Consider the following 14267-nt stretch of genomic DNA (forward strand, 5'->3'; position numbering starts at 1 on the left):
TTAATTATCAATTAGCTAATCAATTAGTTCATGTATCATCACCATGAGAGTAGTATATGAGTATTTAGATTAATATATATTTAACTTATATGCACTTAATTTATATGTTATCCAGTTCAGTCTATTGTTCAATTTAAATTTATCACTTGAAGATATATCAATTCATTTATTCCACCATTCATTATAATCTTTATGGCTAGTTGTTCAATTTAATTCCACCGTATAATTTAATCCTTGCGGCTTTAGTGTGCATAGTCTAAATATCCAAAAGGCTTCACGTCTACATAACATATTGAAGTGATCGCCCCCTCTCTGTGTCACTCCAATTTGTTCAATACCCATGATCCTGATCTTATCAAGTGAGCCCTCTGCACAGTTTGATACATGACTTGACAAACAATGAGATTTTAGATTTTTGGTGATGTTCCGTTTGTGCTCCATAAATCTCGTGTGTAAGGTCCTTGTGGTGCGTCCCACATACTGTTTACCGCAACCACAAGTTAATACATATATCACGTAATTGGAGCTACAATTGATAAAATCCTTGATACTATGACATTCATACGTAACAAAAGATCTTACAATAGTAGACTTTTTTTCGGTAAACTTGCAAGTCTCACATCTATCTTTCCCACATCTGTGGAAACCCATAGGTCGCTTTATAGATAACCAATTTTCCCCTTTATTCTCATTATTTATACTTGTCATTTTCTTTTTGTAATGGCTAGGGGCTAGTTTACCTTTAATATTTCCTGCTTTTCGAAACGTTACTCCTTTCTCTGGTACGATAAGATCCCCAATATAATTATCTAGCACTAAGAGTTGACTATTCTTTCTTATAATATTTTTAATTTCTAGAGCATGTGAATTGTATTGGGTTATAAAATTCAATGACCTATCTATTTCTCTATCCCCTAACTGTCCTTTATTTATATTTTTAGACCTCGTGAGCATGGGTTCTCTTTTCATTCCCTGCACTTCCTTATAAGCTCTATCTGTCACCTCTTGAGGGTAGCCCTGCTCTATAAAGGACATATATAATCTCTGCTTGTCTCTCAAAGCCCGATTCTGACGAACAATTCCGTTTCATACGAATAAACTGTCCCTTCGGGATATTATCCCGCCATTTCCTCAGATGATTACTCTGATAATTTAAAAACCCATGCTGATCTACCCACTTAACATAGGTTTCTGTAACCAATGTATTATTTTCAACGGAAAGAGCTATGTCCAAATAAGTGATATTAGTGAAATTATAATTACTAGTGAAAGTGTGTCCATAGTGATTATTATTAAGACTCTTTAAAAAAGGTGTAAGAGGTGCTTTAGTGTGATCCCAAACAAAAAATAAGTCATCTATAAAACGACAATAGAGAACCAGGCCCGTCCCGAGCTCGCTCCCCCATACATGTTGGTCCTCAAAACTGCCCATGTATAGGTTCGCGAAACTCGGGGCGAACCTGGTTCCCATCGCTGTACCCCGTGTCTGTAAATAATAACGTGAATCAAATATAAAGTAATTGTGATGTAATATAAATTTGATTGATTTCAATATAAAGTCACGAAGGTCATTGGTCATTGAATCATCCTTTGATAGATATTGATCAATAACCTGTATGCCTTGATCATATCAGCGGTATGGGAAAATTGCTATGATGGATATATAGTTTAATTATATGAGTTTTATGGTTGTATAGTTTATTTACGTCTGTCTTTTAATATTGGATATAGGTGATTCCTATTAGCAGACAAACGCCACATAAAGGAGATTCTCAATAACGGGGGAAACACCAATAGATACATAATAATGTCAGATATAAACAGGAAATGATACCATGACAACCGTTGAAACTAATGACGGAACGCATGATTGGAACGCACAGAGTGCGCATGCGTGAGCTATGGAAACAGGAAAGAGAAGGTGGCGCCTGTTTCCTGTTAAATACAGAGCGGTGTAATACACTATCATTCATTCATTCTCTCTGAGGAAGCCGCCGAGTCGCACATAGGCGGGGAAACGCGTTAGAGGAGTGCTATCCTCGGCTGGGATCAATTGCCTTTCCTAAACAGCACCACAAGCGTGAGGACCGGCTAGGAGTCTAAGGAGTGAGACGTCACCCCATTTAATCACCATCCAGGTCTGAAGACACGCAGACTTGCTGCTTAATAAGCGCGGCCACGCTGGACTGTTAAGTATATAACTATTCTACTAAAAGCTGTTGCAGTGGATCTATCGAAGCAAAGGGATTCCTGCACTAATACGCTCTACACTAATAAGTTCCGTGCTTTGAACTTTATTAACCTTCTATTAGCTGAATGAGTTTTCATGCTTTGAACTTTCCTAATGATTTCAAGCCTTCTACTATGGCATGATTAATGGCTACTAACATCTAGTGCACAGGTTCTCAAACTCGGTCCTCAGGACCCCACACAGTGCATGTTTTGCAGGTCTCCTCACAGAATCGCCAGTGAAATAATTAGCTCCACCTGTGGACCTTTTAAAATGTGTCAGTGAGTAATTAATACACCTGTGCACTTGCTGGGTTACCTGCAAAACATGCACTGTGTGGGGTCCTGAGGACCGAGTTTGAGAACCACTGATCTAGTGCACTAAATAAGCTTATTAACCCCGGAGTGGCTATATTATATTATATATGTTTTAAGTGAGATATATATTGGGAAACACCGGCCGTGTGATATATGTTTGTCATGTATTGGTTAAATAAATGTTTTATGTTTTAAATATACATTGATTTGGACAGCGCTTCATTATTGTGTATGTGTCCATGTCGACCATGTCAATGTCGACCAATAGTGGTCGACCTAATGACTGTCGATCATAACATGGTCGACCATTCATACCGGAACTCCACGAGACACACACCTGTCTCCCCAAGGCAGAGTGCTTCCGGAAGACACAACTTAGCAACCCCGGGTCAGCAGGTCTCACTCGGGAACTGCCTAGGAGGGGCTGACGCTGCAGGTCCCCCTACAGTCAGCCAGCCAGCCTCTTTGTCAGTGTGATGAGCAGGCAGCTGCGCGTTACTGACACAGCTGACTGCGCTCCACTCTATCTCGTGCCTCTCCTTCCCCAAAAGAATCATCAGTGAGGATGGATCGGCGGGCAGGCCCCTGCGTGCGCGGCGCTGAGCCATCGCTCACTCGCTCGGTAAGCTCTGCAGTGGGGAGGGGAGCGCAATGCCCCGCAATGCAGTGCCGCTGATCAGATCGGATTAGAGATTTGATCTCCGGCGAGTGGAGGGGGGCCCTTTTCTGACAGGGGGGCCCGGGGTACTTACCACCGGAGCCCCCTCCCCCCCGTTAATCCGGCTGAATCACAGGAATGATGCAGAGTTAATAAAAAATAATAATAATTAAATACGTAAAAGTTAAGAAAAACAGATAAAGAGCAACGCAGTAATGTGATGTATAGACAGATAATTGCCTGCCTATAAAATCTCCACTCCGGGAGGTTCCAGAGGGGTATTAGAAGGGGTATATGTGGAGGGCATAAATCCTGATGCTACATTATCATTTTGCCCGCCCACCCGGCGGTTTTGGGGAGTTTGATAGACTTGTGATGACGTGACTTTGGCAAAGTGGATGGGACGCAGAACAGTAATCAGTACCAATAACAGAAAGCGGTGGAAGCATACATACCCATATATTGATCTAAACTAGTTGTACCTGATTGTAATCCCCTTAATTTCTCCCAGAATTAGCTTCAGTGCCTGGCCATAATTATCCAAATATGCCTTAGTTCTAGTGAATTTACTGAATGTGTATTACTCTATGCTGGCGTAATTGTTACTGAAGGTGCAGATACACTTTGAAAAGACTGTGTTTTTGTTTGGGTTCCCTCATCCCGCCTCCACCCATCTCAGCCCATTTTACAATCTCTGAAAGAGCAGCTGGCCTGTCCACCGCAAATGACAGCTAGCAAGAGTGCTTGCAGATTGCTGTAACTAGGTGGTCTGTGAAGGAGTTGGGGGAGCATCCAGGCATGTGCCAAGCAGATCCTAGCCTCTTATTAATTCTTACGAAATGAAAATAATATACTTAAAAAATGTTATTAAATGAACTTTAGTTTTAACAAATTACTTAGCAAAAAAGTAAACAAATGAAGAATTGCAAAGTTACAAAAAAAAAACAAGAATAACTTTTTAAATTCAATGAAAACTAGACTGTACATTAAATAAACAATTAACAAAACTGCATTTTAACTGGCATCATACAACCCAAGTAACTGGTTAACTACCAGTGGCGTAAAGGCAACAATACAGTACCATAATGTATATTGTGTTGGGTCATAAATGCCTTGTATTGTTAATTCTTTCTCTCTCTCTCTCTCTCTCTCTCTCTCTCTCTCTCATCTCTGTTTTTCCCTTTCTCTGCATCCACTTGTATGGTTGCTCCCATTCTATTTCATTATTTCTCTTCCTCCTTCTCTTTTTTTCTTTCTTTTGTTTTTCTTTCAAATTACAGATCACTACATCCAGATTTTGGCTTGTGAACACGAGTGTGTGAGAGACCTTTCCACACGCCCTGGACGTTTGTCACCAATTGAGAACTACCTTCCCTTGCACTATGACTTCCTGCAGTTCAGCTACTACAGAGGTAATACTAACCTTCTACTAACTAGAATCTCTGACAGTGTGTAACTATGTTGTCAATATTAAATCATTCTGAATGTTTTTTATTTTATTTTATTGACTTTTAACGTGCTCTTTACTGTATTATTCTGTACACATATTTAGTGCAATTATTCTCCATTGTTACCTGTTTACAAAAAATGTTGAATAAATATGCTTTGTTTATACAGAGATGCATTTCACACAATGGTGTCTAGCATCAGACAGGAGTCTCATGTTCAGAGCCGGCGCAACCCGCTCAGCAAAGGGATGCAAAGCAGGGAGGCGCCGCAGTGGAGAGGCGCTCTCCCTGCTCTGCATCCCTGCAGCTGCTGCTGTCCACTGTGTGCTATTGCCGGCAGCCGCTGAGCCTGTCACATTGTAAAACAGGCAGAGACGCCGGCAGTGTGAAGCGCGGCTCTTCAGACGTCTCTTCCCCGCTGTGCAGCTTTCAAAATCCTACTCACCAGCCCGTATCCGCCTCCTCTGTGTGGCGCCTCCTTCTTCTCCGTTCCCCCTGTCTTCACTAAACCTGTCTTGTGCGCACTGTGCAGACTCCTCAGACAAAGGCATTCACTAACTTTACATTCAGCCTGGAGGCACGCCCCCTGAATGACCCTCTCCGTTCCTCATTCTTTGAGCATTGACTGTTCAGTATGTCCGTGTTGCACAGATGCTGTTTGGATTGTAAAGCCTGTTACATGCTGTCTGCCATGCCAAGCCCTCCACCCTCCCTTCTCCTCAGACCTGCTAGGAATGCTAGGTTTCACTGATTGACAGCCCAAACCATCACATATCCTATGAGAATGCAGTAATCCATGGAAAATGATTCCAGGTACCCAAATATATATATATATATATATATATATATATATCATGCCAAATGTGCCTTTTTAAAATAAAATAAATAAGGGGGCACCAATTTTCTGGCACATGGCGCCATAATGCCTAATTATGGCTCTGCCACCCTCTCCCCTGTATCTCTGAAAGCACTTCAGTTTTCAGCCCCCCACTTCCCTCGTATCTCTGAAAGCACTTCAGTTTTCAGCCCCCCACTTTCCTCTCCTCCCCTCCCATATCTCAGTTGTGGAGCGGAGTGTAATGGCGTGCAGCCAAAGAGGAGCCTGAGCTCCACCTTCCAGCTTCTACAGTGTGTGTAGGGAGAGATGTCATGGCATCTTTCCTATAGTGCCATGCATGAGGAGCTGTTGGATGGCAGCTGGCACAGGAGCGAAGCTTCAGGTAATTACATTGCTGTGTCTGTGTGGCATAATGTGTAAGTGGCATTACTGTGGGCATTATGTGTAAGGGGCACTATTACTGTGGGCACATGTATAAGGGCAACTATTGTCTGGCATAACGTGAAAAAGGGACACCACTGTGTGGTGTAATATGAATCGGACAATACGTACGGTGTAACATGAATACGATTGTGCTACACTGTGGTGTAATTTGAATATTGTGTGTCCACACTCCTTTCTTGAGAGACCACAACACTTTTAGTATCACGCTTCTTCGGCGCGCACTGTCCCTATATAAAGTTTGGGGGGGGGGGGGGGGGGGCCAACACCCTAGCACCAACCCGGCTCATGTTACTGCTATTGGGGATCCTACTTGTTCCACTAGTAGTAAAATTGATAGCATTATCATGGTTGATAACATGTAAATCAACTTCACCCCACACGCTCGTTGCTTAGGTGTGGGAAACAAAGGACTATGGCCCTCATTCCGAGTTGTTCGCTCGCAAGCTGCTTTTAGCAGCTTTGCACACGCTAAGCCGCCGCCTACTGGGAGTGAATCTTAGCTTATCAAAATTGCGTACGAAAGATTCGCAATATTGCGAAAAGACTTCTCTGTGCAGTTTCTGAGTAGCTCGAGACTTACTCTGCCAGTGCGATCAGTTCAGTGCTTGTCGTTCCTGGTTTGACGTCACAAACACACCCAGCGTTCGCCCAGACACTCCTCCGTTTCTCCAGCCACTCCCGCGTTTTTCCCAGAAATGGTAGCGTTTTTTCAAACACTCCCATAAAACGGCCAGTTTCCGCCCAGAAACACCCACTTCCTGTCAATCACATTACTATCACCAGAACGAAGAAAAAACCTCGTAATGCCGTGAGTAAAATACCTAACTGCATAGCAAATTTACTTGTCGCAGTGCGAACATTGCGCATGCGCAGTTAGCCGAAAATCGCTGCGATGCAAAGAAAATTACCGAGCGAACAACTCGGAATGACCACCAATGAACTGTGCTTTGTTCCACACATTCCATTTGTGTCCAAATCCTGTTACATACATCTAAAAAACATCCAGAATACGCCCATATCGTTACCTGTCAAACCGTATCGCAGGTGTCCTAAGGTGAGCTCAGGGAGCACAGAAACTTTCTGTGGTGCACTGCTAAAACTCTAATTCATGTTCTCATTATTTCCCACTTTGATTATTGCAATGGTCTGCTTACTCTTCTTCCCCAGAACACACTCTCACCACTACAATCCAACCTGAATGCAGCTGCAAGGCTAATCTTCCTCAAAGAATGTTCATCTTCTCCTGCTCAGCTCTGTCAGTTCCTCCATTGGTTACCTGTATTCTACCAAATTCAATATAAAATAATTTTACTTGCACATATAAACTACACCCATTTACATCTCTTTACTTATCTCAAAATATCTTCTAGCTCGACCTATCCACTCTGCGCAGTATTTGTATCTCTCACCTGCGCTCATTACGCCGCTTCCTTTCATGGTGACTTTTTTTTTGCTGCACCCACCCTCAGTGGAGGATTTACCACAAAGCAAACAAATCAGCTGCTCTGTAGGGCTCTGTAATATCCACCTACTTCAAATTCCAATCAGGCAGGAGTGGGGGATGGGGGGGGAGTGGCTTGTGGACAGTTTTATTTTAAGTACAGTGTATAACAACCGCCTGCTACAATTATGGATGGGGGCTGGGGGGAGGCACGCACTGATTGGTGATATATCAATGTACGCTATTTTAAGTGCTACCGTGTACAAAAGATGCTTGCTACAATCAGTGGGGCACTTCTATATAATCAATACAGTCACACTGACTGAGGGGTGTAATAATGAGCATGTTAGGCTGCTACAATCAGTAAGGGGGAGGAGAGGACCTCATATATACTGCAGTCAACACTAATGTAATTGGGTGTAATAATAAGTATTATAAGGTATGGGTGCCTGCATTATATATCAGTGCTCCCCCCCCCCCCTCCACACTGATTGTAGCATGTCCCCCATCCCCTATTAGCAGGTCCCCTGTCCTTTATAATATCCATTATTGCACCACTTAGTCAGTGAATGTATTGACTATATGTCAGGGCATTTAGTGTGAGTCCATTATACAAGGTCTGACAATTAAGTTAGCAAACTCACCACCATACAATAGTGGATTTGCCACTATGCAACCAAAGCGGCCACAAGGGCCCGGTGGAACCCAGGGGGCTCGCCAACAGATCATGGAGTCAGGAGGGCATTTCTGATTTCCGCCGAAAATGTCCGAGTGCTGGGCTGGCTGAATACTCCCATCAGGCTGTCAGTGACTAGATAGCTGCCAGTTGCCTGCACCTGCCTGTGCACAGTGCCTACAGTGTGAGCTTAAGTACACTAGTACAGCTATCATCTGCCTGCTATTATTGTGCATGGGGCAGATTAGGGAGCATATACTGACTGGGGGGTGGCACAAAGAGCAGGGTCCTGTCTGCTACAATTGGTGGGTGGGGGCTAACTGAGGATTGTTTGAGGAAGGGGGGCCCCAATTTGGTGTCTTGGTTAAGCTTCCCATGAGGTCTAAATCCGCCTCTGCCCACCCTGTTGAATGCGCTCCTATGCACAACAAGACTTCTAGTCTCCAAACCTTCAAGCAATCCCTGAAAACTTAACTTTTTGATGAATTACCTCCCCTCTGCACAATCCACACATAACTTTACATATGTTTTCTTTCTACACTTACACTTCCCACTTACCCCAGGCTAACAATGCTGTGTGACTGAATCATTACAGCCCAGAAAGAATCACTGCAGTCTGGCTGGATTGATATGTATGTGTAGCCAGGCCCGATGCAAATAATGAATTTGTGCTCTCCCTCACATATATTACAAAGGGATAGATGCGTGCAGCAAAAATTTGGGGGTGTGGCTTCCTGGGGAAGGGGCGTGACCACAGAATAGTACCAATTCACATTACACCGCACAATAGTGTCTGTCAGTCACATTACACCACACAGTAGTACCCCTTATTCACATTATGCCATGTTAGAGCCCCTTACATGCATTACATCACAGTAGAGCAGAGCCCCTTATACATAGTACGCCATGTAGAGCCCCTTATATGCACATTACGCCAGGTAGAGTCCCTTTTATGCATGTTATGCCACGTAGAGCTCCTTACACAAGTTGCACCAGGTAGAGCCCCTTACACATATTGTGCCAGTTAGAGACCCTTACACATGTTGCACCAGGTAGAGCCCCTTACAGATGTTGCACCAGGTAGAGCCCCTCTATAGAGAGAGAGTGTGTGTCTGTGTGTGTGTCCCGTCACTCATCGGGTGTGGCCATGGTAGTAGGTCCCCCGGCACCTGACCATCTCTGAGGTTACTTCATACTTTATTTCCACCCAACGTGAAGCGGGAGGCAAACCGCTAGCCCAGACCTAAAACTGCCACTGTCCACAGCTAAGGGGCCTATGGGCCACACTTCGCGGGATGTAATTCCTGCAGGGTTCCCCAGGAACCCTTTGCCATAAATGTGCATGGCGGTAAAGCTGACTGTGCAGAGTCCAGAGAAGTGCACTCAGCACATCGCAGGGAGGGCTCCTGTCCCTGCCTGTGCCGGGTGATACATTCAACCGATGTGATCGCATTCTGTAATTCGATCCTGGGTGCTAATATCATTGATAAATGGCCCCCGTACTCTTCCTTGTTTAGTATACAACGGAATAAGTATATGGACAGTTAATGTAGGTTAATGTCCAGGGCAGGTAGGCTTACCTGTACTTGGCTTCAACCGATTCTTTACAGTAAAAAGGCAGCAGTGTCTGCTTCCCAGGTGCTGCTGTATCAAGGCACCTTCCTGGGAGCAGGTGCTGGTAATACCCCTGCTAACTGCTGTCGGCTGAGCTCAGAGACGGTTGCAGCAACCTCCGGGAGGCATGTGGAGGGAGCTTTTTTACATGTTTTCCGGCCATCAGGCTTGCAGTGCTTTGTGCAGCCCATAGGTTTGGACCCCGCATAGGCTGCAACACCAGAGTTCTCACCCCCGCTGCTCCCCTTCTTTCTATCTGGCTCCACTAGGTGTCATACACTGCGACAGGCGCAGGCTGCGGCAGCCAGCATGCAGTGCAGTGGTAAGGAGGCAGGGAGGGGGAGCCGCTCTCCATGCTGCTGGCGCCACTGCCTGTCGCACAGTGTGACAGACACAGCGGCAAAGGGCAGCAGCAAAGCACATCAGCAAGGTCTGCAAAGCAGGGAGAGTGCCTCTCCAGTCCAGTGCCTCTCCAGTCCGGTGCCTCCCTGCTTTGCAGACCTTGCTGAGCGGGTAGCGCCAGCTCTGTGTGTAGCACTTATCCTTCTGTATCAAAGCCTAAGTCTCTACAGATCGTAAGCTTGAGAGCAGGACACTCATACCTCTTTTTCTGTCTGTTATTACCCAGTCTTGTTTTATTACTGTTCCAGTAGTGTTTTTTTTCCCCAGTTGTAAAGTGCACCAGGAATTTGTTGGTGCTATTGTATATAAGTATCCATTAATAAACAATAATAAAGCCTGCCGTGTCTGTGAGCCAAGTTTTTTACTAAAATAAACTACTTTAGGTGCCTATTGATCAACGAGTGATAAAACTCATTGTGACTGATAAAACTTGTTGCGTATGATAAATGGTGCTCCAGCCAATCCGCCCCCAACTGTAATTTTTTTAAACAGATGCAGGGGTTTAGAGAGCTGTTGCGGGCCCAGGTACATTTTGGGGGGCCTGGCCTAATTGTAGGAAGTGTGACCACGCCCCCTTGTACAAATGAATGTAAAAAAAAGTATTCAGAGCTGAGCATGATTTTAGGGTGCGCTATCATGCCCTTCAGCAAAGGCAAATTCAGAGGGAAGCACGATTAGTGTGATTCCCTTCCCCCTGGCACAGGCAGAAGAGACTACTGCTGCTAAGCAGCAGCCGCCTCCCTGCACCACCACGGCCCAGCCAGCATACAGGAGCGTGTGCTGGCTGAAGAATAAAGCTGCTGCTGACAGATAGGGGGCGGCGGCAGACCTGGGCCCCTCGAGGCCCTCTATCAGGCCCGGGTAATTAGTACCCGCCCCCCCTCGGCGGCAGTGAACACATGGCAGTTGGGAGCTGATTGGCTGGGGCACCATTTATCATGCGCAACAAGTTTTATCATTCACAACGAGTTTTATCACTCGTTGATAAATGGGGCCCTTAATTTGGTTTGGGACCCCTGGCTCATGGCAAAGACCAGAACAAATGTAGCAAGCTCTGTATTGTCCTAACAGAAACAATGATGTATCTTATTCTCAGGTGATTGTTACATGGGAGCTGTTTCATTCTTTCTTTCTTCCCCTTCCCTTTCCCTTCCAATTTCCCCTTAATTTAGTATATTAAGTTGAAGGGGGGAAATGTACTAAGCGTTTTCTTGTTTTATTTCCACATGTCAACAGAGTTCTGTGGCTTGTTGTGGGGCACATTACAATTCACGGCAGTATGTATATTTTAAGCAGACAGCACTTTCCACATATAATATTGAATGCTGTTGTGTTTCCATTCAGTTGGGGATCATGTGAAAGCGCTGGAATGTGCCAAGTCATACATGTTGTTCCATCCTCAGGATACAGATGTGTCTGAGAATGTCAGCTATTATGAAAGCTTTATAACTGACTATTTGTATCCAGCTGACATCAAACCTAGAAAGGTGAGTATCTGTAGATGCATCAGTGCTTAAATGTGTTTTCTCCCCACCTATATAAATGCCTATGGCTTGTTGTTCACTGTGATTGCCATGGAGCCATATGAAGAGGGATTACGTTCACTCTGTTTTGATATTCCTAGTTCTATGTATAACCAATGTATTTACACTGGTGGTTAAAAGTTACCTTGATGAGGGGAACACATATGGTACGCTACTCTTTACACATATAGAGAGGATTCTTATATCTGAGATCTTGGCTTCCGATAGCTAAGGCCATAATCTGATGCTAGCCATTTATAATGAATTTCTTATTGCAGCAATATGAATGTAAGATGTTATAATTATTGGAGCCAGGGGCGTAGCCAGAACTTTGTTGGCCCACTAGCAACATATTGAAGGTGCTCCTGACCCAGTGCTTCTAAAGAGACACCTTTCTGCAGAAGTTGTTAATGTTATGCCCCATAATAGTGCCGTAGTTAATTTTCTGAGTCATAGTAGTTATTAGTAGTAATTACTATTATGTCCCATAGTAGTGCCCTAGTAACTATTATGCCCCATAGTAGTGCCCTAGTTACTATTATGTCCCATAGTAGTGCCCTAATAAATGTTATGTCACATTGTAGGGCTGCCAGTTCATATTATGCCACACTATAGTGCCTCCACTTGATATTGTGCCACATTACTGTGTCCCATTATATATTATGCAACATTATAGTGTCCTCCAGTTCATTATTTACCACATTACAATAAGCTGGTCCAGGAACATAACTAGATATATTGTAGGCTCCAAGGCAAACATTTGTAATGGCACCAATGTACCACCCCATGGTGAAAATGAAAAATATATGTAACACATGTAACTGTGACAGGGAAGGTGGCCCCTCTCAGCACTGGGCCCCATAGCAGCTGCACTCCCTGCACCTGTGGTAGTTACGACTTTGGGTCCTTAATTTTGTTGTACATACTTATGTCCATAGTACTTACTTTTAAGCATTACTAAGTTTGATGAAATATGCAGGAACAAATTGAATTCATGAGCAGGTAGACTTTTATCATTGGTGGGAGCGGGGCCCCAGAAAAATATAATCTCTTATCCCTGCTTGTCATAGTGATAAGAAATACTTTTTGAGGGCTATTCATCAGTTTATTTATGCAGGGGCAACTTCATGATAAACAGCTGTTCCGGCGAATGCAAATGTATTTAATTTTGCCACTGGTACCCGCTGCGAAAATTTACGCTGCTGGTTACTGGTGTGTATACCTGTGAAAGCTTAGCCTGCACATCCGCACAAAACGTTTTGGGGTAATCAGATGAATCTGCAGAGATTTCTCTTTGCATGCTGAAAGTTATTTTATCTGTAGATGGTAATAGCTATTGGGGACAATGCCCCAAAACGTTACCGCTGTATCACAGTAAGTTGCGCAGTTTAACACTACATTGAATTGATTTCTCTAGTATGTCACGTGGCTCTAAATGTTATGTCACATTGTGGAACCCTGTATAACTGGTAGAACCCCAAACTGGTCTTCCTCCGTGATTGAGCGCTAAGTGTTGTATGTACAACACTTAGCGCTCAATCACGGAGGAAGACCAGTTTGTATGCAAATGTGCATAATTGCATATTTTCACGTAAACACACAATTAGAAAAGAGACCTTTCTACTCAAACACACCATGCCAGTTCCAGTTTATGAGTTAGTTCCAGCTTCAAATATCCCATTAACATCTGACATATATAAAATTACATTTGCTCATACATTTGATTAAAATTGTGAAAGCAATGATCAATATGAAGATAGTCACAATGGTGAAAATACTGTACATATAGAAAGCACTCTGACCACTCAGTAGCTGTGTAATGGATGTTTGTGTATTGCTTTTCTAGGATGCTGCAGATTTTGTTAGACGTCACAGGCTGGAATCAGCAATCCTCCATACTGCAGCTGAAGGACTGGGATTTTCATACAATGAGCCGGTAAGTGTATTTTTGTCTGAACTATCTATGGCAGGAAATACCACTGTAGTTGTGTCTATAAGCAGTGCTCTTTGTGGTGGTACTCAGGAGTATGCAGCAGTGACACTTTTTGTCTTATTTTGAATTTTATTAACTAGTTCCAGCAGCAGGAAGAAATCAGTGAAGTCATTTCAGAAATTCTTAAAATATGCATCTACTAAATTATCAAAAAAAATTCAAATCCTGTATCATCTTGTCATTTTATGTGAATATACAGTAGGTACTTTTTTCTGAATAATTACTTTTTAATAGGGAGAAAACACTGCCTACAGGTAAGTAAACATATAAATGGATGTCATAAGTACAGCATATACAGATTTAGCCATGCTTATCGTTGCTGCTGCACCATACAGGTGTCCTAGTCGCGCCATACAAATAGCACAGGTAGGTGAAGTAAGGCGTAAGATCAAGAGCATGCAATACACAGTTTCACCACTGGGTGGGAATTGTTCCACTAATGAAAACTACAGTACAGTGCTGAATAGCAGTGGATAGATAAGGCAGAATAGAATACTGAACAATGTAGCAAGCCCTGATAAGCGGGCCAGTGCACATTAAATATAGTATTTCTTTTTTAATACATTAATACTGCAGGGCGGAGTACGAAATCACTGGAACGGTAGACACCCAGTGACAACATGCCTTACAACTGAAAGTTCCACTGGTGCGCTGTATAAAATGATCCCTACATTACGTAGAAA

General features: G+C 43.5%; 1 protein-coding gene across 3 annotated transcripts in view; it reads left to right on the forward strand.

The window, feature by feature from the left end:
• Positions 1–14267, forward strand: part of P3H2 (prolyl 3-hydroxylase 2) — a 267791-nt gene that overhangs the window by 214145 nt on the left and 39379 nt on the right. For all 3 annotated transcript variants that reach the window (XM_063916463.1, XM_063916464.1, XM_063916465.1), the window contains 3 exons: positions 4486–4617; positions 11413–11555; positions 13438–13527. In XM_063916463.1, the coding sequence (XP_063772533.1) occupies positions 4486–4617; positions 11413–11555; positions 13438–13527 (365 nt within the window). The remainder of the gene's footprint in view (positions 1–4485; positions 4618–11412; positions 11556–13437; positions 13528–14267) is intronic.

Source organism: Pseudophryne corroboree, chromosome 4 (assembly GCF_028390025.1).
Source record: "Pseudophryne corroboree isolate aPseCor3 chromosome 4, aPseCor3.hap2, whole genome shotgun sequence".
NCBI classification, from domain to species: Eukaryota; Metazoa; Chordata; class Amphibia; order Anura; family Myobatrachidae; genus Pseudophryne; species Pseudophryne corroboree.